The sequence below is a fragment of the Felis catus genome, chromosome B2 (genome assembly GCF_018350175.1).
Source record: "Felis catus isolate Fca126 chromosome B2, F.catus_Fca126_mat1.0, whole genome shotgun sequence".
In the NCBI taxonomy this organism is placed as follows: domain Eukaryota; kingdom Metazoa; phylum Chordata; class Mammalia; order Carnivora; family Felidae; genus Felis; species Felis catus.
Window position 1 is genome coordinate 116,041,726 of NC_058372.1, and position 24,950 is coordinate 116,066,675.

At 38.1% G+C, this 24,950-nt stretch overlaps 1 protein-coding gene across 8 annotated transcripts in view; it reads left to right on the forward strand.

Annotated features, from left to right (window-relative positions):
* LAMA2 (laminin subunit alpha 2) overlaps positions 1–24,950 on the forward strand; it is a 623,859-nt gene that overhangs the window by 145,273 nt on the left and 453,636 nt on the right. For all 8 annotated transcript variants that reach the window (XM_045058020.1, XM_045058023.1, XM_045058022.1 and 5 more), the window contains exons 2-3: positions 7,825–7,995; positions 17,773–17,885. In XM_045058020.1, the coding sequence (XP_044913955.1) occupies positions 7,825–7,995; positions 17,773–17,885 (284 nt within the window). The remainder of the gene's footprint in view (positions 1–7,824; positions 7,996–17,772; positions 17,886–24,950) is intronic.

Sequence of the window (24,950 nt, forward strand, 5' to 3'; positions counted from 1 at the left end):
CCATGTGCATTTTTGTATAGGCCTTTTCATAGACACATACTGTCATTTCTCTTGGGATTTTACCTATGGGTGGAATGTAGGGTCATGAAGTAGATCTAGGTTTAAATTTATTTAAAAAAAAATGCTTGACTTTTTTCTAATGTCGTTGTACTAATTTACACTCCCAACAGCAGTGGAGTAGAATTCCAGTCCAGTTGCTCCACAAACCTTCAAACATTTGGTGCTGTCAATATTTTTAATGATCTACCACTTACTGTAAAGCATAAGAACCTTGGAGATATGTAGGTCTATTTACCATGATCTCTCCAGCCACCATTTCTTTGTTATAATTGTCATATGTGTTACATTAACATACACTGTAACCCTCCCTGCCCAACCCCCCCCCCGAAATATTATATTTTTTTTTCTTTAAACATTAAAATGTATTTAAAGAACTTAGGAGGGGCACCTGTGTGGCTCAGTTGGTTAAGAATCTGACTGTTGATTTTGGCTCAGATCATGATCTCACTGTTTATGGGTTCAAGCCCCACGTTGGGCTCTGCACTGAGTTCGGAACTTGCTTGGGATTCTCTGGCTCTCCCCTGCTCACTCCCTATCTCTCTTTCAAAATAAATGAATAAATGTGAAAAAAAAAAGAACTTAGGAAAAAGTCTATCGTGTTTTTTTTTCAAGTTTACTTACACTTTTTTCTCTCATCTCCAATTTTCTATTAATCCCATGCTGTTATTTTTTTATATTCTAGATACTGAATTTTTCAGTTCTATAATTTATATTTGATATTTTTTGTAGTTTCTATTCATCTACTGAAACTTCTTATTTGTCTTTTCATTGTAAGCATTTTTTGTGTGTCTTTGATCATGGGTATAAAAGCTGCTTAAAAATATTTGTACGTTAACTTCAGTATCTGGGTGATACCAGTGTTGATCTATGCACTGCTGTAAGCATGGGTAGCATTTTATTGTTTCTTCATATGTTTAATAATTTTTTTAAAAAAGTGCATCCTGGATATTGTGAATGATACATGTATAGAAACTCAGGATTCTGTTATGTTTTCCTGAAGAATAGTCCTCCATTTTTTATTTCTGTGTTATATCAGTTGGTTAATGTATGTGGATTCAAACAGCAAACTGTAGTCTTTCCTGTGAAATGCAGCTACTGTAGATTTCTGTGTTGTTCTTTTAGCCCCAGTTTGTATACTTGGCATCTGCCTTGGTCATATTCAGGTCTGGCATCAGTGAGAGATTTGGGAAGAGTTTATACACATACTTTGAGGCTCCTTTTACAGGTTTTTCCCAATATTTTTCCTTCACTTCGTAGCAGCTGTGGCTGTTCATAATTCCAGCCTCTGTTTTTTTCAAGATAGTTTAGAAAAAGACAAACAGACAAGAGACACTGTGGAATTCTACTTGACTTTTAGCCACTGTGCCCTGTGCACTCTGAGACGCATCCCGTATCTTCCCCTTTCCAAGCATACACATCCCTCCCAGCTTACTTGTTTGGGGTTGTTCTCCATTGCTTTTAGGTATTTGGGATTTTTAAAAAATATATTTTGTTTAGAATTCATACCTGTTATCTGTGAGAAGGTTGGTTCACTGGGAGCTACCCCACAATTATTAAGAGTAGAACTTGTATATGCAGGTTTTAAAAATGCTTCTGCTCTTTGAAACCAGAATGTGGAATTTTGAGGTTGCAAATCATCACAATAATGCAAACATCTACAAACATACCATAGTATTTGGATGAGCAAAGATAGTATAAAAACATCCAAATGAAAATTTGGTGAATTTTGTAAATATTAGTCATATTTTGAAAAATTGCTGTTTTCAATTATAGACTATCCTTTTCTAGATTATTTATTAAATGTATAAATTATGTTATACCATACACAAAAATAAACTCAAAAATGGATGAAAGACCTAAATGTAAGACAGGAAGCCATCAAAATCCTCGAGGAGAAAGCAGGCAATAACCTCTTTGATATTGGCCACAGAAACTTCTTACTCAACATGTCTCTGGAGGCAAGGGAAACAAAAGCAAAATGAAATATTGGAACGTCTTCAAAATAAAAAGCTCTGCATGGCAAAGGAAACAATCAGCAAAACTAAAAGGCAACCAACGGAATGGGAGAAGATCTTTGCAAATGACATCAGATAAATAGTTAATTTCCAAAATCTATAAAGAACTTATCAAAGTCAGCACCCAAAAAACAATCCAGTGAAGAAATGTGCAAAAGACATGAGTAGATACTTCTCCAAAGAAGACATCCAGATGGCCAACCGACACATGAAAAAGTGTTTAACATCTCTCATCATCAGGGAAATACAAATCAAAACTATAATGAGATACCATCTCGTGCCTGTCAGAATGGCTAACATGAACAACTCAGGCGACAAAAAATGTTGGTGAGGATGCGGAGAAAGAGGATCTCTTTTGCATTGCTGGTGGGAATGCAAACTGGTGCAGCCACTCTGGAAAACAGTATGGAGGTTCCTCAAAAAACTAAAAATAGAACTACCCTATGACCCAGCAATTGCACCACTAGGTATTTATCCAAGGGATATATGCTGTTTTGAAGGGTCACATGCACCCCCATGTTTATAGCAGCACAATCAACAATAGCCAAAGTATGGAAAGAGCCCAAATGTCCATCGATGGATGAATGGATAAAGAAGATGTGGTATGTATATACAACGGAATATTACTTGGCAGTCAAAAAGAATGAAATCTTGCCATTGGCAACTACGTGGATGGAACTAGAGGGTGTTATGCTAAGCAAAATTAGTCAGTCAGAGAAAGAAAAAAATCATATGACTTCACTCCTATGAGGACTTTAAGAGACAAAACAGATGAACATAAGGGAAGGGAAACAAAAATAATATAAAAACAGGGAGGAGGACAAAACAGAAGAGACTCATAAATATGGAGAACAAACTGAGAGTTACTGGAGGGGTTGTAGGGGGGGATGGGCTAAATGGGTAAGGGGCACTAAGGAATCTATTTCTGAAATCATTGTTGCACTGTATGCTAACTAACTTGGATGTAAATTAAAAAATAAATTTTAAAAAATGTATACATTATGTAACAGAATATATTGTTGTTTTCTTTATAGTAATCATATTCTAATCTCCAAAGAAAATATATAGGTAGAAAAAATTTTATCTGTTTTTTTGTTCAGATTTTGTTATCCCACAAATCCAGCTAAATTTATTTAGTCTGCATACTATTCAGAAAAAAAAAAGTCAATCATAATTGTATGGGTAATGATGACTGGCTTTTATGTCATTAACATTACATGACCTCAAATTGAATTAAAAGGCTGTAAGTCAATACTCTATAAGGGTTCACCAGCTATTTGTAGTTTATTTATATTCATAATGTTTACATAATCTTAACCAAGCAACCCGTATTGAAAGTGGAAATAAATATTACCCTGCTGCTTTTGAATGGGAATAAATAGGTACAGTTTAATAGATTTAACATATAATGGAAGTGGGCTGCAATCTCTAATACAACCTGCTGAAGATTCAATAAAAGCTCAGATATTGACTGACTCTTCAAACTGGTTGTTAGCAACTAATTGGAGACCTTCCCTGACCAATATAGTTTACTGATTTTTGTAAGAAATAAACAGTAAAATAGCTGATAAAATTTTAAAAGGCAACTGTTTCCTAACCACAAAGCAAGGCAATTAAATTGAAAAGGTTAATTTTGAGCACCTGATCAGTAAGTGTAACAGAAACAAATCAATGGAAAGAACTGAAAGATAATAAATGTAAATTTTATTAATTTCTTTGTTTATGGGTAGAAAACTCTATGAAACAACAAAAGACTGGCAACTGGATAAGTCATATCCATTACAGTGGATGTAAATGGATAAGCATTGCTGAGGACCAAATTTTGGTTCTTTTTTATGCCCTGATAGGTATCCAGCTTCAGCTCAGGTTATGATCTCATGGTTTGTGAGTTCAAGCCCTGCATAGGGCTCTGTGCTGACAGCTCAGAGCCTGGAGCCTGCTTCAGATTCTGTGTCTACCCTCTCTCTCTCTGCCCCTCCCCCCCTCACACTCTGTCTCTCTCTCTCAAAAAATAAACATTAAAAAAAATTAAAATACGTTTTCTTGGTTAAAGAGCTGAATTCAAATCATAGTTATCAATCTTACTAATTCATAATTTTGTACATATTGCTTTTCTTCTCTGAGCTGCACTTTCTTCATTTGTAAAATGAGACTGATAAATTCTATACAATGGGGTGATGGGGGGATTAAGTCTTATTACTTAATGAATATGAAATAGCTTCTGAATCAGTGTTACTTTTCTACCTATAATTCCTTTATAGCCATGTCATGTCATTCACATTTTATCCACTTAATTCTGTAGGGAAATTGGGGTGTAATTCAATTCTATGTTTTGGACCACACAATATACAGTAAAGTAGTTTTTGCCAGCCGTCTTTCCTTTATGGACCCCTCCCATGATTACTCAGGGCTTTGGAGCAGCCCTGTGTGGAACCTGATTTGAGTAGGCTCAACCTCCACTTTCTCAGGTTCCACACAGGGCTGCTCCAAAGCCGGGCATAGGGAGTCTTACCCATACCTACAAAACAGACTCAAGGCCAGGGTCAAAATCAGAACTAGTCAGAGTTGAAGGAGGAGACAAAGATCACAGAGAAAAACCGACAGTGTCCTGGGGCAGTTTTAGACATGTTGGCCACTGCCTGAGATGCCTTTTGTGTAAGTGAGCTGGCTTTGTTTGGAAGGATAAGAACAGGCTTAACTACCTAAACTCCTACTACAGGCCAGCAAGATAAGAAGTAGAGTTTTGCCCTCCTGAAAACAGTGTATCTCTTTCTTCTAATTACCAACTTTGTTCTATGCTACACACTAAAATTATAAAGACCTGGGGGAAAAAAATCCCACTAAAACAAATCACAGTGACAAGTAAGCAGCAGTTTGTGTTGATGTCTATGTGAACCATTAAGTATCCTCTGTGTGTAATCTATGTATCTAGATCTGTATCCATATCTATATCTATATATCTGTATCTGTATCCACGTCTGTATAATCACAAAATCTAATGGGTTAGAATAATTCTAAAGTCAACTACTCGGTTAGTCACTCAATATTCGCTTAAGTTTTCCAGAAAAAGTCCATACTCATATGCTATTCCCTCTGCCTGGTGAGTTTGTTTTTTCCTTTTCTCTATCAGATAAACTTCTATTTCTCCTTTGAGATTTAGCTCAAGATCACTTCCACAATAAGCCTATCTCAATAGTATTTTATTCTCAAATCTTTTATGGTACCTGGCATAGTATGTGCTCAATGCATTACAATTAAATGCAAAATGGGGATGAATGGCAGAAGAGAAAGATGGGCAGACATATCATATTTATTTAATCATATATCATTTACAAATATAGAGAATAAAGTGTCTAAGGTGGTGAGATAATGTTTTGGGGGTGATCAAATTATTTTAAAATTTATAATGTGGTTAACTTCACAAAACTGAGGTAGTTTCCAATAAGCCTGTATAAAAGGAAGACTAAAAAAAAAGTTAATAACCGTTGTACTTACAGTAATTTACCATTTAGAAAACACTCTATATTTCCTCATGAAACAAGTAACAATAGCTTTATGAGTGGCTAATATTTTTCTGATCAACGATCATCTGTGCACGTCTTAACGATAGAATGTCTCATTGAGTGAGGGTCAGAGCAAATAGATGAGGGAAATGAGGGGTTTGGGGAAATAAACTTATCAGGAAGAATGAATGAGATAGTGGCTGCAACTGAGTAAAAGAGTAAGTTTTGACCTTCTGGCAAACAAGGAAAAATTGGAAACCTCAAGTAACTATTCGCTGGAGAAAAGCACAAGGCAGGAGGGCCAGCAGGCTCGGGCCTGGCTAGATTAGAGCATCAGAACTGAGGGATTTTAGAGGCTGGTGAATTATGGAGAGGGAGGGAAGAGAGAGAGAAATAGTCTGAAGGCAACTTTTTGGGAGACCCTGAGAGTGACTGAGATGATAACTGTGGTGCTGGTCTTAGGAATTCGCTTACCTCTTCGAAATTGTTGAGAATGATTACAAAAGAGATTAAAATCATTTAAAAATTTTTCTCATTCACTGTACTGTTACTTCCTTCAGTGCAATTCTAAGGTCAACCAGGACCACAAATTAGCACTAGATTCAGGTAGGGTATCATTTGACATTGTAGAGAACAAGCACTAGAGTGATTAAAAGGATAGATTCTGGAGCCAGATTCCGTGGTCTCAAATCATGGCTCTGCTATTTGCTATCTGTAATCCTAGACAAGTTACTGAACGTCATAATAAAATAAGGGCAATAGTAGCATGCTGCTCATGTGGGTGCCATTTGAAGCAAATTAGCCCAAGAAGCCAGAACAATGCCTGAAACATTATAAACATTCAGTAAGGCTGGTGATGAGGATGAGGGTGAAGATGAAGATGATGCAAAGAACATTTATGAGGCCAATCTTTGGAGTTCCTTCATTTTATAAATATATTGAGTGCTTACTCTGTACCTAGCACGTGCTAAGTTTGCAAGATAAGGAAGAAAACACCTATGAACTCAAAACTCTGGGGATCTCAGTAAAACGTTGGGACATAAGATTTAGTTAATAAAGGTCTTTCTAGCAGAGGTCGAATTAATGTAGACCTACTTGGCGTGTGTATAGAGCAGAGACCACCTAGATGGTTAGCACGTTCCGTATATAAAATCGTCTGGAATCGCAGATGTATTTTCTCCAAGACAAGTTTTTCAGTTAAAGAGTGGCTTCTGACAAATGGCTTTACCATATTGTCAGGAAATGAGGTCCACAAAATGCAAACACTAGACACGTATGAGGCAAAATTGACATGAAGTTTTAGAAAGAAAAACCTGAGTTCATATGGAATGAAAGGCCTTCCCAACTATACACTGTCATGGGTCTCTGTGATTTTACCTGAGTGAGCTTAAACTTCTATTGTATCTAAGAAATAATTGCTGGCATATGATTGTGGACCACTATAACTACTTGTTTCTGATAACTCATTGCTGTATAATATGGCTTTGTAGCACAGAAGGCAGTAAAGAATGGTTTTCCAAAATCTTTCATCATTTGCTATTTTCTCCAGTCTGAATAAAAGGAATTATAACAACCACTTAATGCTACATGATAATTGGAGAATAAAAATGGCCACAGAAATCATCAACGCTTAGTTACACAAAATCTTTATATATGATTATAGTTTACTACTAAATACAAAATAGCTGAAGTGGAAGATGGAAGATTCAATAAGATCTTTTGCCAATGACATGAAGAGAAGATATTTTATAAGTTTATTTTTATTACTTTGGGGGGGGGCGGTGGGAGAGGGGCAGAGAGAGGGAGACAAAATCCCAAGCAAGTTTTGTGCTGTCAGCACAGAGCCAGATGTGGGGCTCGAACCCATGCACTGTGAGTTCATGACCTGAGCCTAAATGAAGAGTTGATCACTTAAGTGACTGAACCACCCAGGCACCCCTGAAGGTCTTTGTTTTTTAAGTGTGTTAGAGACAGGGCTTTCTTCCTAATTAAATGTTATAGGTTAAACATTAAGAAGATAGCTTTAGATTTTATATTTAAGACTGAAGAAGAAATGTTCATTTGAGAACACATGCTATTTATGTAGAGTAGTTAATTAAACCAGATATTCAATTATCACTGATTATTTAATTTTCAATTAATTTAATGCTCTGAAAAATATCCTATCTTAATTTCATCTTAAAATGCAGCGAAATCATACCATGTTGCTTCTGGCCCACACATCTTCATTTGTCCTTCTTTTTCAGGTTTATTCCCTGCTGTCCTGAATCTTGCTTCCAATGCTCTCATCACCACAAATGCAACATGTGGAGAAAAAGGACCTGAAATGTATTGCAAATTGGTAGAGCATGTCCCTGGACAGCCTGTGAGGAACCCCCAATGTCGAATCTGCAATCAAAACAGCAGCAATCCAAATCGTATGTATTTTATTTTTTTTAATATTTTTTAACGTTTATTTATTTTTGAGACAGAGAGAGACAGAGCATGAACAGGGGAGGATCAGAGAGAGAGGGAGACACAGAATCTGAAACAGGCTCCAGGCTCTGAGCGGTCAGCACAGAGCCTGACGCGGGGCTCGAACTCACGGACCGTGAGATCATGACCTGAGCTGAAGTCGGACACTTAACTGACTGAGCCACCCAGGTGCCCCCATATCGTATGTATTTTAATACATGTTTGCATGGCACTGGCTAAGATCTGTAGTTGAGAGACTTTTTTTTTAATTTTTAACATTTATTCATTTTTGAGAGAGAGAGAGAGAGAGAGAGAGAGAGAAACAGAGCGTGAGTAGGAGAGGGGGAGAGAGAGAGGGAGACATAGAATCTGAAGCAGGCTCCGGGCTCTGAGCTGTCAGCACAGAGCCCGACATGCGGCTCGAACTCACAAACTGTGAAATCATGACCTGAGCCGAAGTCGTTCGCTTAACTGACTGAGCCATCCAGGCACCTCATGTAGTTGAGAGACTTTGAGGTGAAGTTGCATTCAAGTCAAAGGGTTTGTGGTCCCCAAATTCCTAGACCTTTTCTTCCATTGGGAGCTTCTTTATACCTCTTCTGTACCATCTGACAAACATTACTGGAGTTCTCTATGTGTACCAGGTATAGTGCTTGAGAAGAGTTTTCTAGCTGAACCCCTATGGCAGTCATTAGGTTCACTACCTCCAGAATCACACCTGAGGATGTGGTTATAGTGCAGGCTTTAGTCATTTGTTGGTCACTTAAGTGCCAGGTACTCCGGTGAAAATCAACAGGCATAAGGTATGGTCCCTCACTGCAACCAGTGAAGAAATAGGCAAAAGGTACAAAGTAAAGAATGAGCATAGGGGTCTGAGGGAGAGAGAGGAGGGTTACAAATTAGTCTTGGTGCAAGTGAAGGCTTGCCAGAAGTGCCATCTAAGCTGAGACTCCAGGACAAGTATTAAATACGCAGGTAAAGAAGAGAGAGTGAGAAGAGACGAAGAAATGCCAGAAAGATCAGAATGAGCTAGAAAACCTTACTTGCTCAGGGAACTACAAGTAGTTGGAATGGCTAGAACTAAAAGCATCAAAAAGCAGAATGTAGAGATGGGTCTTGTGCAGAGGCTGGAAGTGGATTATGAAGGTTCTTAAACACCACAAGAGGGGAGTTTTAAGGAGAGGTGTCATACAAAGCCCTCTTGCTGGCTTCTATGAACCACACTGACGTCTCAGATTCATTTATGTGTTTATTCGGCAAGCATATGAACCCCTGCTGCTAGCAATGCATTGTACTGAAGTATAATGGTAACTCATACATAGTTCCTGACTTAAGCGACTTAGGGGGGGAATAGGGGAAGCAGAAAAGTAAATTGAGTGTTAAGGGAACATGAGAGAGGCTATTTAACTATTTCTGGGAGAAAGTGACTCATGTACTGCAGAAAGAAGAGTAAGATGAAAAGTATTATAAAAGAAAAAGCATACACAAGTCTTGGAGTTATGGAACAGCGTGATACATTCAGATAATGATAAGTAATTTGGTTTAATGGGTAAAGAATTTATATGGAGAAGGGGAGAATGGTGTGAGAGGATTCTAGAGATGGAGGTTGATTTAGAGATACGCGTTGGGAAATTATCAAATCTGTTGGGGAGGTTAATAATGTGAATACTTAATGTCAAAGAGGTGAGTTCTAATGGGGATAAAACTTCACAATTATAGCATTTTAAAATTTGCTTAGTTTCCTTCTCTTTTAAAGCTAAAAACCTATAAAATGAAGGAAGTTTTCTCTCACAATTTGCATTTTTTTTAACCTCAAAATAAAGTTGGAAGGCCTTGTGTGTCCTTTATTGGAACTAGTTAAAGGGTAGAATGCATGGTCCCCTCTCTATTATATAATTTAGAGATGCTGAGAACATTATGTTTGGAGAATTGGAACTTTTGTGATTAAAACCGGTGGGTCTTGTGTATCACAGAATGTTTAAAAAATCTTAAGATGGCAACTACCAGAATCTTCCATGTCTTTAATGACTGATTATTTCTGTGATTCAGATTATTATGATATAGGTATGAGTGGGGAGTAATGGAACACATCTGACCTGTTGGCTTATTTTTTAGAACAATAAGGGCAGAGGACCTGGGTCAAAGCCCCGGGGAAGCATCAGAAGCTAAGGGAGGTTGATTTAGTGGAATCCAGGAAGGCAATAAAGAGAAACAGAATCCAAGGAAGGAAGGCAGAAGATTCAGGTACCATGCTTATGAGGAAGGAAAGAATTTTCAGGAAGAATGAATAATCAACAATGTTAGCTACTTCAAGATATTGAGTAAGAAAAGTATAAAATAGATTTTCCTTGATTTTGACAATATGGACATCCATTGGTAAACTTGTCAAAGCAGTCAGTGGATGGATGAGGCAAAAGCCACATTCAAGAGTTAGTGAGTGGTAAAAAGGAAAGAAAGAAGTATAGGGGTGTTCTCTCAAATATCCTTGGTGTGAAAGAGAATGGATGTGGTGTTTTGAAGGTTTTCAGAGATGGGGCATTTGAGCAAGTTTCAGTCGAAAGGAGAGGCCAGGAAACTTGAGGATAAAGTGACAATGGGGGTGGTAGTTCTCTAGAGGTAAAAACAGATGAGTCACTGAGCACAGGTAAGAAGGCATCCTTTTAACTCATCAAATCAGAAAGAGGGAGGATGAGTAGAGGTAGATAGAAGGGAGTATTTGGGAGGAAATTCTTATTTAATGCTCTTCGGGGCGCCTGGGTGGCGCAGTCGGTTAAGCGTCCGACTTCAGCCAGGTCACAATCTCACGGTCCGTGAGTTCGAGCCCCGCGTCAGGCTCTGGGCTGATGGCTCGGAGCCTGGAGCCTGTTTCCGATTCTGTGTCTCCCTCTCTCTCTGACCCTCCCCCGTTCATGCTCTGTCTCTCTCTGTCCCAAAAATAAATAAAAAAAACGTTGAAAAAAAAAGTTTAAAAAAAAATTTTCTTATTAATATGTGTGTCTGGGTGTTCTGTTAAGGAAAGAAGTAAAATTTTGATTAGCCCCTTTGGGTAATAGGAGGAGAATTGCTGAGCCATAGTGAGAATAAAGTGAGAATTCTATATGGGGTGGAATGGAAGAATCAAATGTTTGTGCTGATCCTCATGGAGTTTTACAGAGAAAGTAGAATGGAAGAATAAGGTGGCAAGAAAATTGAAGTCAAGTCTGAAAGATAAATGAATTGATGGACTATGAGCTTTAGGTTCGTTAGGGAAGAAAATGAAGCCTGATGGGGAGAAACTGCCATTGGTTTAGACTGGTAGCCTTGATGATTTGATAAAGAATGTGAGAAAGGCTAGAGGCATGGAAATGGTGGGGAGGGGGTGGAAAGGATGCACTGGGCAGAAAGGGGGAGTTAGGTAAAGTATGTAAGGTTGTGTGTGTGTGTGTGTGTGTGTGTGTGTGTGTGTGTGTGTGTGTATATACATGCATATATGTGTTTATATATGTATGTATATAAATATAAATACATATATGTGTAGTTCCTGACTACAAGTACAAGGTTAGGATAAATAAGGCTTGAACATAGAAAGCAATTAAGCAAATACTCCAAACAGTAAACTCAGGGCTTATTATCTGGTACATATTATAAATGATGTAGAGTGGCGCCTGGGTGGCTCAGTCCATTAAGCATCTGACTCTTGATTTCAGCTCAGGTCATGATCTCACAGTTGGTGAGACTGAACCCTGCGTCCAGCTCTGAGCTGACAGTGCAGAGCCTGCTTGGGATTCTCTCTCTCTCTCTCTCTCTCTCTCTCTCTCTCTCTCTCTCTCCCTCCCTCCCTTTCTTGCTCCCCCCGCCCCATGCTCTTTTTCTCCCTCAATAAATAAATAAACTTAAAAAATAAAAAGTGATGCAGGAGTACCTGGGTGGCTCAGTCGGTTGAATGTCCGGCTTCGGCTCAGGTCATGATCTCACAGTGCGTGGGTTTGAGCCCCACGTTGGGGTCTGTGCTGACAGCTCAGAGCCTGGGGCCTGCGTCAGATTCTGTGTCTTCCTTCTCTCTGCTCCTCCCCTGCTCATGCTCTGTCTCTCTGTCTCTGTCTCTGTCTCTCTCTCTCTCTCAGAAATAAATGAACATTAAAAAAAATTTTTTTAAATAAAAAAAAATAAATAAATAAAAAGTGACGTAGAATTTCTGAGAAGGAAAACATTAGTGGGAACTGAAGTATCGAGAGGAAGTTCCAAGAGGCGGTCAGATTCAGCTGAGAATTAAAAAGCTAACTTGCCTGAGATTAGAAGGAAAGGTATTCCAGGAAAGGAGAAAAACAAAGAAATGTGTACAGTCACAGAGGAAGGAAGGAAGGAAGATGAAAAGCTTGGGGTGGAAAATAATTGAGGGGAGACTTTTTTAAAATTAAATATATATATATAATTTTATTATGTAAAATAGTATAAATATTTATGTATTATAAATAATAAACTTATTATTAAATAATTTATTTATTATAAATATTACATACATAATCATATAATTATTTATTATCAATTATATATATGAATATTTAATTCTTGAGCAAGAAAGAGAGTCCATAAGTGGGGAGAAGCAGAGGGAGAGAATCCCAAGCAGCCTCTGCACTGTCAGCATGGAGCCCGATGCAGGACTTGAACCCACGAGCTCACAAGATCATGACCTGAGCTGAAATCAAGAGTGGAACACCTAACTGACTAAGCGACCCAGGTGCTCCAAGTGGAGACTCTTGGTTGGAAAAATGAATGAGGTGCATTTGCTAAACTGAGTCCAGGAGCGATCCTGTCATTTCCCCCTTCAGAGTTATATAGTCACGGTCTCTTATGTCTCCATGGAAGACGTCCATGTTTAAGCAAGCCTGTCCCATAGGTTTATATTGGGACAGAAGTGACAGATTGTTTTAGTAAAGCAAGATGCACAGGAAGTATGTCTTATATTTCCTCATTTTTATTTACCTGAAGTGTCTTTTTAAGACTTTTTTTTAATATTTATTTTTGAGAGAGAGAGACAGACAGACAGACAGACAGAGTGTGAGCAGGGGAGGGGCAGAGAGAGAGGGGGAGACCCAGAATGCGAAGCAGGTTCCAGGCTCCGAGCTGTCAGCACAGAGCCTGATGTGGGGCTCAAACTCACCATGACCTGAGATCATGACCTGAGCTAAAGTTGGTTCAGAAGCTCAACTAACTGAGCCACCCAGGTGCCCCTGCCTGAAGTGTTTTTTAACCTATCATAATCTGGATTTACTTTGTGTGATTAATTTTAAGCTACCACCTTCATTACATTTCAAAGTCTTGTTTTGGAACTAGAGATAGGGAAAGAACATACCCCATAAGAATAAAAATCTAGCAATAAACTACATGAATATATTTTAGGAAAAGTTGGAGCAGCAGCAGATGATAAAATCCATTGAACTGCTAGAACACATCAGGCAGGTCTGTGCGTAATCACCATACAAAGAAAAGGAAGCTTGAACTTCCGGTTACTACTTTGTGCTTTCCAATTATAAATTAGCAGTTTGAAAGATTTACTTCATCAGCGATTCCCTGGCCAGTATTCTGATGCAGTTAGCCCTTGGATTTACTTGTGTAGCTATCCCTGTTGAGGATGTTATAAGTTTCTATCTCATTCTAAATAAGGGAAGTATGCCAACAATTAATCAGTATTTGCAAATTAATTATGATTAAACTTTCATAATGGGGATTATGGTTAATTGTTGATTCATCTCCCAGTCCTCATTTTCGTGACTAATTCTCATATCAATTTGACCTGAGGTGGCAGATATAAAAATTTCCAATTAGACAGCTTCTCCCAGAATTACCTGAGCCACAAATTTGATTTGGAAATATGGTTGTGGGTGAGTTTTTCTATCACATATTAAACCCACAATCTGTAAAGAAGATTCCAGAGGATGTTTGGGGAATGTTTGTTGTGATATTTATTTTCCTTCAGAAGCAATGCCAGTAATATTTCATTTATGGCTGATTCCTGACGTGTCAATTTCAGCACACATTGACACCACAAGGGCATTTGTTTGATATTTAGTTATGCTTATGGTATTTGCTGTCATTATAAAGACCTGACACCTTTGCTATAGCTTCAACAGAACAAGTTCACTAGCGCTAATTATTAAATACGTTCAGCAGTTTTACTTTTCATTAATGAGGTAGGATGCCTCATCTCAGTGGACTGCTAATGTGATAAGACTTGAGACAAAACAAAGTCCATCCAGTTGTTTAGTTGAATTAAATCATTTATCAGTAAAAATAGAACATTTTTGTTCTGTCCTATGCTCTCATGTTCCCATAAGTAAGTCAAGGACATAAACCTTTATGTTTTTAATTAAACAAGTTATGGCAGGCTACTTTAACAAAATTAATCTAAAAATATTCACAATCTAAAGATGGCAAACTTAATGAATATTCAGTTTTGAATAAAATTTTTCTTTTGAAGATGACTTGACGTTATTATCAAATTCCTATTGCATCGAGGACTTCATTTTGCTTTGTTTTGTGACTTTCACATTTTTTACGAAATGCAATTTGCCTGTAATTAAGATTCAGAACAGTATACATTTTGAACAGATGTATAATTTATTTTATATATATGCGTAATAATGGTTAGACTATTATTGGCTGTAATGTTCCTCTGGTAACCCTGTAAGATTAGAGTTTTCATCCAAGATATGTTTACTGGCCCCTGGAAAAAAGAGGAACTGAGAAATTCCTAATTTTTTGTGAAAACAAAATGAGTGCATTTTAAAGAACGGTTCTTCATTTTGAAATTATGGTTCTTTAAAACTTTGCCTGATTCAAATGTTCATTACTTTATGAAATAACAGTGATGGCACATTAAATGACAGTAAAAGTTGACTGGAGGTTCCTATGTTTTACATAAATAAAGAGCTAGAACTCCTATATCAGTTCCACAAACCTCTCATACACTTTTTTTTTTACTTTACTTTTTTCTGAAACTTAATCTGGGGAACCACTGCTGTGAGTGGAGTTTTGTTAACCCTAGTTCAAGAATTGCACACACGATTTAAGTGAGTTGCCATTGTTGAATACCAAATGGTGGAGCCAGGTGGAGTACAGGTGGACTATTTATCCCTCATACTCCCCCCTTCATATTCCAGATCTCATGTTTTTTTCATCACCATTATCATTAGAGTACATGGCTACATGCTACACCTTGTAGGCAAATGGAGGTCCATGATTGCTCCTTGTAGTGATGAGGTTTGTTCATTATTTGAAGTATTCCTTCCATTTACCAAAAAAATATTGTGTTCTAATCTAAAAGGTTACTCTTAGGCTATTTGTTTGAAACATCTCCCCGGAGAAGTAGTGTTCAGAAGTTCTCAAGACTGATGCTCCAAAGCATATGTTATCCGTGATTGTATAGAAGAGTAGCAGGGAATCTAGCCTCCAGTTTATTTACATTTCTTTGGGCAAATAGGCTGACTTTCAAGTGAGAATTTAGGAAGTTAAGTACCCTCAGTGCAGCCCTTGGAATAGAAATAGGAACCTCTTGGGGCACCTGGGTGGGTTAATTGGTTAAGCGTCCGACTTCGTCTCAGGTCATGATCTCGAGATTTGTGAGTTCGAGCCCCGCATCGGTCTCTGTGCTGACAGCTCAGAGCCTGGAGCCTGCTTCGGATTCTGTGTCTCCCTCTCTCTCTGTCTCTCTGTCTCTCTCTCTCTCTCTCAAAAATAAACATTAAAAAAAAAAAGAAAAGAAGAAATAGGAACCTCTCCATCCACCTCCACTCCTGCCATTCTCACCTGTGAATGAGCTGGGCCTGCTGAGAACAGAACAGAACTTGTGTTTCTTGGAAATGAGAACAGATTTCCAGTGGCTAAGAACCAAAGCAGAATGAGGGCTTTGGCACCTCAGGGGTAATGGCTGCTGTTGTGAGATGCATGGAGCTAAATTGGAGAAGAAATGTGAGGTTTGAGGGGTGTAAGGAGAAAAGGAATGGTAAGAAAGAACAGTAGGGGTGGGGAGGGCTGGAGTGAATGTCCACCCCTCCCATCGTCTATCTCCAGTCTTCCTTTTATTTATTTTTAAATTATTTTAAAATTTTATTTATTCATTTTGATAAAGAGAAAGAGCAGGAGTGGGGGAAGGGCAGAGAGAGAGGGAGAGAAGGAGAGAGAGAGAGAGAGAGAGAGAGAGAGAATCCCACACAAGATCTGAGCAGTCAGCACAGAACCCGATGCAGGGCTTGAACTCACCCACTGAGAGATCATGGTCTGAACTGAAATCAAGGGTCGGATGCTTAACCAGCTGAGCTACCCAGGAGCCCCTCCAGTACAGAACAGTAGGTTCTGTTCTCACCTATAGGTAGTAAAGGAGAGGGAAGATCCATGTTTTGTTGGTAGGAGAGAGTTTTGTGTGCTGTTGTCTCCCTGCTTGCCATTATTGTGCAGACTCCTCCACTGAGTTAGTGATGATGGGGATGGACAATGCTAAGTGAGAGGTTTGGAGTATCTTTCATTATATTTTTATTTTTTATTTTTATTTTTTAACTTCATTTATTTTTTTAAATTTTTTTTTTCAACGTTTATTTATTTTTGGGACAGAGAGACAGAGCATGAACGGGGGAGGGGCAGAGAGAGAGGGAGACACAGAATCTGAAGCAGGCTCCAGGCTCTGAGCCATCAGCCCAGAGCCCGACACGGGGCTCGAACTCACGGACCGCGAGATCGTGACCTGGCTGAAGTCGGACGCTTAACTGACTGCGCCACCCAGGCGCCCCAACTTTATTTATTTTTGAGAGAGAGCATGAGCAGGGGAGGGGCAGAGAGAAAGGCAGACAGAGGATCCAAAGCAGGCTCTGCACTGACAGCAGCAAGTGCTCAAACTCCACAAACCGAACCATGAGATCACGACCTGATCCAAAGTCTGACACTCAACTGACTGAGCCCCTCATTATATTTGTAAATACTGGTTGAAAGTTGGCAAGTTAAGGACTGACCATGAAAAGCCTCATAGGATGGATCTGACAGCATTTTGTATGAAGCCCAGGTAACTGGCACCAGGGTGGTGCAGTCAATTAAGCATCTGACTCTCAGTTTCAGCTCAGGTGATGATCTCCTGGTTCATGGGTTTAAGCACTGCACTGGGCTCTGTGTTGATGGTGCAAAGCCTACTTGGGATTCTCTCTCTCCCTCTCTTTGCTCCTCCCTCACTCACACCGTCTCTGTCTCTCTCAAAAATACACTTAAAAAAAAATCCCAGGTAACATATTGGGCTGCCCAAGTCTTGGTAATAATGAACATGTCAAAAGGGCAAATCTTCAAGTACCCTTCAACCACAATTCAGAATTTTATGGGTTTTTTCCCACAGTGTGGATGGCATACAAGAGCTGCCTCAAACATTAATTTTTGCATCTTGGAAGGACTGACGTGTTCATCAGATTTCAATATTATTTCTTCACACTTAATTTCTGTGGTAATCTTCAAAGTTGCCTATTTTAATTGATGGCCAGAGTGTTGAACAGCTTCTCCTATAGCCTAAGTATTTAAGCATTTCATATGCCATATAGAGTGGTCTGGAAAAGCTGGCATAAAATAAATTCTCTTGAAGATATGAATTGCTCTCTTTGTATTATTTTGCTGTTTGATATTCACATGATGATGGCTTCAACTTAGTTTTACTTTTTTTCTTTAAAGAAACAGCGATCAATTCATTATATGTTCTTTTTTTGTCCTTTCACCTGCTGCTGATTCAATAGAGAGACACCCGATTACAAATGCTATTGATGGAAAGAACACTTGGTGGCAGAGTCCCAGTATTAAGAATGGAATTGAATACCATTATGTGACGATTACACTGGATTTACAGCAGGTATAGTCCCTCTTTTTTTTTTATTTACCAATTTTCTACTTTTAAAATTGTATTTTTGATTTACTGTTTGTTTAGTTAGTAGTTCTTGGGTGAATTTTGCATTTATTTCTAAAGCACAATGAAAATGAATTCACATGAAGAGTTTAGAACTGAATTAGCAGCTGACTCTGTTTTGACTAATGAGAGTTAATGATGAAAATATAGATCAAGCAAGTTTTACATAAAGAAAATATAATAGTGCCATTTTTTAACTTTTAAAATACTACAGCTCTCCCGTTCTGATCATGGTGTGTTCACTGAAAGGTTCTTGGATAACAGAGCTCTTGAGTAAATTGCCTCTCATTACTGAGAGTTGAACAAGCTGTGACAGTTGATTCTTAAATTAAACTTGGGCCACTAAATGAGGTAACAAGCCTTGTAGTTGTACAAAATTGACGTTCAAGTTGTTCAAGTTTGTGTGGCAGAGGCCCGGGTGCCTTCTACACTTAATTTCTTTCTTCTTTCCATTCACAATATTCAGGTCAGGCTGAAGTTATTACTCAGGGACCACCATCACCCCAAATTATTTAGGCTTGCAGATAGGATGGGATCTGGTAAAGTGTTTCCATATTTTGCCGTTATTCCAAATATAAAAACTAATTTAATTGACTGAAGCCTGAGACTGGGGGCATTTTACATAGGTTGCTTCTGTAACTCAACCTCTTTCTGATTCCTGTAATCTGTGAGGGAAAGGCTCTCAGCCATTCCTCCTGGGCCCAGTAGGGACAGAGAAGCAAAGCATTTTGGGGTTAGTGAAGGCAGAATGACCAAGATAGTTAGTGACAGATATTATATATACACTGTAGAGGTCATATTAACACAGGTAGTCATGGTGGAGGGAAGCACCAGCCAATGGGGATTGGTCACATTCTCAGAGGACCAGATAGATACCAGCCATTTCACATATGGATGTTGTGTATCATCAACAGGAGTACAACCCCCTCTATTCAGAGCTTGGGCCCATTTTTGGCCAGGGTATACACATTGGGGAACTCCAAATTGCTGGCTGGTGGGTCTCACAGGAGATCTTCTTTTTACCCATCTGGGACAATTCAGGACCTAAGCACCTGGGTGACAGCAAGGGCTCAGGGCTGCAACTAAATCACCAGGTGGCAAGGATTTATATCCACCCATACTAACAGCTGAATGTCAGCCTTGAGTTAATGGTATTTCCCAGTAAGTCTCCAAGCACTATCAAGGAATGGCAGGGCAAATTATCGCACTGATCAATCATGCTTTAGGTCAATGATCTCTGGTGCATGAATCCCCTGAGGATCCCGCCTCCAAAGTGGACTTCATCCCTCTTCTGATAAAGACAGCTTAGTTCTTTATCAGTCACCGTGGTTCTCTCTCTTCATGTGGTGTTTGAAAGTTGGCCTTCACAATCAGAAGTGGTTTTGCTGTTACCTCGAGTCATTGTCGGGGATAGGGAGTTAATAAATAGTGATGGCTAATTTCTCTAGTTTACTCTCTGCTTATTCTTCATTTTGCACATGGGGCAACTTCAGAGTCAACTCTTTTTTTTTTAATGTTATTTATTTTTGAGAGGCAAAGGGACAGAATGTGAGCAGGAGAGGGGCAGGGAGAGAGGGAGACACATAATTCAAAGCAGGCTCCAGGCTCTAAGCTTTCAGCACAGAGCCTCACTCAGGGCTCAAACTCATGGACCATGAGATCATGACCTGAGCTGAAGTGGGACACTTAACCATCTGAGCCATCCAGGCAGTCTACTCTTAATATAATTTACATAAATCACTTATATTACTCTTTGCTCTCAACCATAATAGTATATATTTAATAAGCATAGCAACATTTTTCCCTTCCAGTTTAAAACTGGATGGTACCATTACAAGTTTTTATTAAATCATTTCTATCCAACATTCCTATCATTATTAATTCAACAGGTCAGAGTCCACCTGAAAGCCCATTTCTCAATGAAGACATTTCTTTTTTCCTAGGTTTGCTTTGTATCGCCACTCATCTATCCCCGCATGATATCTTAAGACTTATATGGATTGTTTTCCTGTTTAGTTTAATAGCCTTAAAATGAGTGAATACTCCAAGACATCTTTTATAGTTGAGTCTTCATAACAAGTTATAAAATTCTATTTATAAGACAGGTCTACCTAACCCCAAAGTCTGGAGTACGCCTAGTGGAAGCCGTACATGGGCCCCTATATTACAGGATGGCACCCACCCATGTCCTTACTTATTTTAACCCCTGCCTACTTCCTGCAAATCAACCTATTGTATGTTCAAGAGAAGGGCAGTGCAATTTTTAAAATGAAATAAATCTTTATTTCTATTTGACTCAAGGTTTTAACTTAGCCAGTGTTTTAGTGATGTAAAAAGTTAAGTAGGTTTTGTAATCTGTTTTTATGATGGAATTCCTCAGGCAAAAAGGGGCTTTAGCCCTCTCCTTTGGTCTTAGGCTTGGAGTAACAAATTCCTGTAACTTGTAACACATTCCTGGAACTTGTTTAGCTAAGGAACAAAGCTGCAGGCAGGCATGTTTCAATGCATTGGCAACAGAGACAGTGTGGACATCCTTAGTATTTATTTACTTCTCACAAAAATCTTAAAAGAGCAGCTGGAATTATTATCCTTATGTAATAAAAAAAAAAAAAAAACACTGAGACTTCGAAAAGTCAAGTGACTTGGCCTTCTTTACAAAGCTAATTATGGACAGGGCTAGGATTTCAAGCTAGGTAGTCTGAATCCAGACCAGTATTTCCTAAACTGGGATCTGAAGGCTAGCTTAGGTTGCTCATGAGAAATTTTGGTATTTAATTTTAAGAGCTTCGTTTATTGTTTGGATTCTAGAAGTACCACACTATGATCTCCTGGCTTCTATGGGAGAATACAACCATCTGTCTTACTGTAAAACGAGAGACTAGATCTCTCATTTTCTAGTACATTTTAGTATGCCTCTAACATAGCATAACTTCTGTCTTTTTTTAAACCTACATCATGAAGGATTAATAGGTTATTCAGCATAATATGAGCTATTATCCTACTGGGAACCAAGGGCAGCAGTTTTATAATGAATAGGTAAATATCACTAAGTGTTTGTTTGTCATTGATTCAGCAAGAGCTTTGGCCATTCCTTAGCTCTCCTTTTTATTTTGAGATGTAGGAATTTCAGCCAGTGCCAGTTTTACTTGCTGTCGTTGATATATACTTGGCTCCTCCGTGAAATACTTTTAATAAAATTACTATATTAAATATAAACAGCCACCATTGAATTTCCTTGATTAAATCTTTATAGATTACACCAGAAAATTCCTTTTTACACTTTAACATTCTAGGTAAGTATGAAAAACAAAGCAATTTACTGAGAAGAGAGTGGCTCCTTATTTTATTAATAGTTTTCAGATTTTCATTACTGAGGAATTATTAACTTTTCCCAATTCTGTTATTTACTCACAGCATATCTTGAGCAAATGACTTCATCATGCTGTGCCCCAATTTCTAGATTAGCATAATAAATATTACAATATCATGGTAAGAAATCTGAAGTGATGATAATAGCAAAATAGCAATTTTGGGTATTATAAGGTCCTGGTATCAGCATAAACTTGAAGAGAAACTTAACTGCACAATGTGTATACAAAAATCCAGTATGATGGCAAAGAAAAATATACAGCAATTTAAAAGACAATAATGGGGACTTAAAAGTTAATAGGATATCCAAAATAGTCCCTTTTAACTCATTTCCAACCAGATTTTTACTATAATATGGGTTATATCTGATCTCATTTTTTGACTTAAAAAAATCTGGCCATTTTCTCTCTCTTTGATTTATTTAGGAAGAAAGCCAACTGGAGGCAAGTGAGATAAAACATAGGCGGGCAGGCAGCTTTTTGATAGACTTTGTTAATATAAAGTGAGGTCATTTTCATTCCTGCATAATCCAGGTATGCCATGAAATCAGTTATACGCATGTGAAGGAATCTCCTTCATTTTGATAAACAATTCACTTCTTATCCTGGTCTATCCCCCAAAACTAAAAATGCATTGTAAAGAAAGATAATCTTGAAGCTACCGAGATCTTGACCTAAATATTTTATTCATTGACCTTACAGAGACATATTTAGTGAGTTAGGTTAACAGTGTTAAATGAGGTTTGGAAGGAGGTTGAATTAACATTACTGTGCAAATACTATGGTTTTAAAATCTATGTGAGTAGCATGGAAACATTTTTTCCTATATCCTTAAACTGTTAGTGAAATGATTGAACATTTTGTAATAATAAAGTGTGAAATACATTAAAATATTTCAGTATGTTCAATTTTTCCTATATTCAATATTTTCTTGTTTAAACATAATAAGGATGGTCAAATTTTCAATCTCAAAGGAAGATTGTTATCCTTTCATTGCATATTCTTTTCTCACACTCCTCTTACTCATTCCTGTTAAACAAATCCATTGCCCTATAGCTTAGAGAACATTAGCTCCACCTATTAAAGAATGAAAGAGAGAGAGAGAGAGAGAGAGAATTTATAAGCATTCAAGAGGTTGGATGGAGTATAAATGATATACATTTAATTAATATCTCATTATCTAAGCAAAAGAGACATACACATGTAATATATTAAAAATCCATACAAGATTTATTTATTTATTTATTTATTTTTTAGACGTTTATTTATTTTTGAGACAGAGAGAGACAGAACATGAACGGGGGAGGGACAGAGAGAGAGGGAGACACAGAATCGGAAGCAGGCTCCAGGCTCTGAGCCATCAGCCCAGAGCCCGACACGGGGCTCGATCTCACGGACCGCGAGATCGTGACCTGAGCTGAAGTCAGATGCTTAACCGACTGAGCCACCCAGGAGCTCCATGTCATACAAGATTTAAATAGTGTTGCTGAATATGCTTCTGTTCAATACAGTCTATTCGATGTAAGGGTTTTCTCCTGGGGACAGATCTCTACAAAGGCATTATTAGCCCATGGTGTGGTGATCAGATGTTTATTTCCCAATAGTCCCACTGTATTTTGAGTCCTTGAAGACAGAGGTTTCCGTTTATTCCATTGTGGAGCTCGGCATTTAGCAAGAATTCAGGAGATTTGATGAAAGAATAGCCCATGGCTGCTCTTCAAATCACTGAATTTTTTCCTGGTAGTATTTGGGCCACTACTAAATTGATGAATACAAAACCATCAATAGAGGAAATTATGATCTACACATTCAAGATGTCCTACATGGATACATCTTGTTTTGTATAGCAGAATATGATTACAATCACTGTTCTTGCCTTAGTTTTTGTTGTTGTTGTTGTTGTTGTTGTTGTTGTTGTTGTTGTTGTTGTTTTAAGATCATTGATTGAATGTCATAAATCGAATGAATCTATAGTTAATTAGAAAATATATTCTTCCTCTAAGTGAATTTATGCTGACCTCTTAATCATTAATGAAGGTGACAACCAGCTTTAGTGTCTACATTGTGTGGAACATTAGTTCTAATTGTCTCAGGTCTACATTCAACATTGCAGTCACATGGATCCTATTAGTACAAAATCAGATTATATCACTCTTTCCAATAAAGCTCCCTAATGGCCTTCCATCTCACCAGTGGGAAAACCACAATGACTCAGGAGGATTTACAGGATCTTTTTTTCACCCCATTTCATTTCTGGACTCATCTCCCTGTTCATTTGCCCTTCTGGTGTCCTCTTCAGGTCTTAAAGGTCCTGCCTCAGGACCTTTGTACTTACTCTTCTCTGTTTGGAATCATTTCCCCCAATTTACATTTAAGCTGTTTCCTCTCTTCCTCTGGGCTTTTATTCAAACGCCACCTTCTTAGAGAGAACATCTCTGATAATCCTATTTAAAATTACAAACTCCTCTCTACTTCCTAACCCACTTCCCAATATATTTTCTCCATAAAATATATTGCAACCTCGCTTACTATGCATATTTTACTATTTATGTTGAATGTCGCTTTTACCTCATTGTTCGAAATGCAATTTTCATGGGAGTTGAGATATTTTTCTTTTTTTAATGTTTATTTGTGTGTGTGTGTGAGAGAGTGAGAGAGAGAGGGGGGGAGAGGAAGTAGGGGAAGGGAAGGGAGACACAGAGAATACAAAGCAGGCTCTAGGCTCCGAACTATCAGCACAAAGCCCGACACAGGGCTTAAATTCACAGACTGCAAGATCATGACCCAAGTCAAAACCAGATACTTAACATACTGAGCCACCCAGGTGCCTCTGTGTTGTTTTTTTTTTTTTTAATCACCACATTCTAAGCACTTAGACTAGTGACCAGCATATGAAGCACTCAATAAATTTATGCTGAATGAATAAATGATTAAATGAATGAACAGTGCAAAACATTAATCCGTGAGGTAAGCATCTTACTAAAGTTGAGAATTAAACAAAAGATGAAATAATCTCATTGTGATGTTATAATAAAATATGCTGTACGTTTTAAAATTTGTGACTTTTTCTTTAAGTCTCAGGCTGAATAACACAAAGTAAATTTATTCACTAATCCTCTTTCCAAACATATTCTAAACCTCAGTCATATTTATCACCCTATATGACTTTACCATGTTTGTAGCTTTTAGGAAAAGCAGGTGTTAATTCATTTAACTCTTCTTTTATCACAGAGAAGTAAGACTGTAATTTTTAAAATATATACATATATATATTTTTAAATGTTTATTTTTAAGAGACAGAGCATGAGCAGGGGAGGGGCAGAGAGAGGGAGAGGATCAGAAGCCGGCTCCACACTGACAGCAGAGAGCCCAACGTGGGGCTCGAACTCACGACTGCGAGACCACGACCCGAGCCTAAGTTGGTCACTTAACTGACTGAGCCACCCAGGTGCCCCAAGGCTGTAATGTTTTGAGTTTATATTTTATTATTTCTTAGTGAAAAAGGAAAAGTAGATGTAAAAGGGGAGGAAAGCCTACCATGATGCTACGTAAATGAGAGTATAGACACAGGATGTATGTATTTTGATATAAAACGCTGATAAAATAAATTATTGCAGCATCATGATAATGGGAGTGTTTGGAG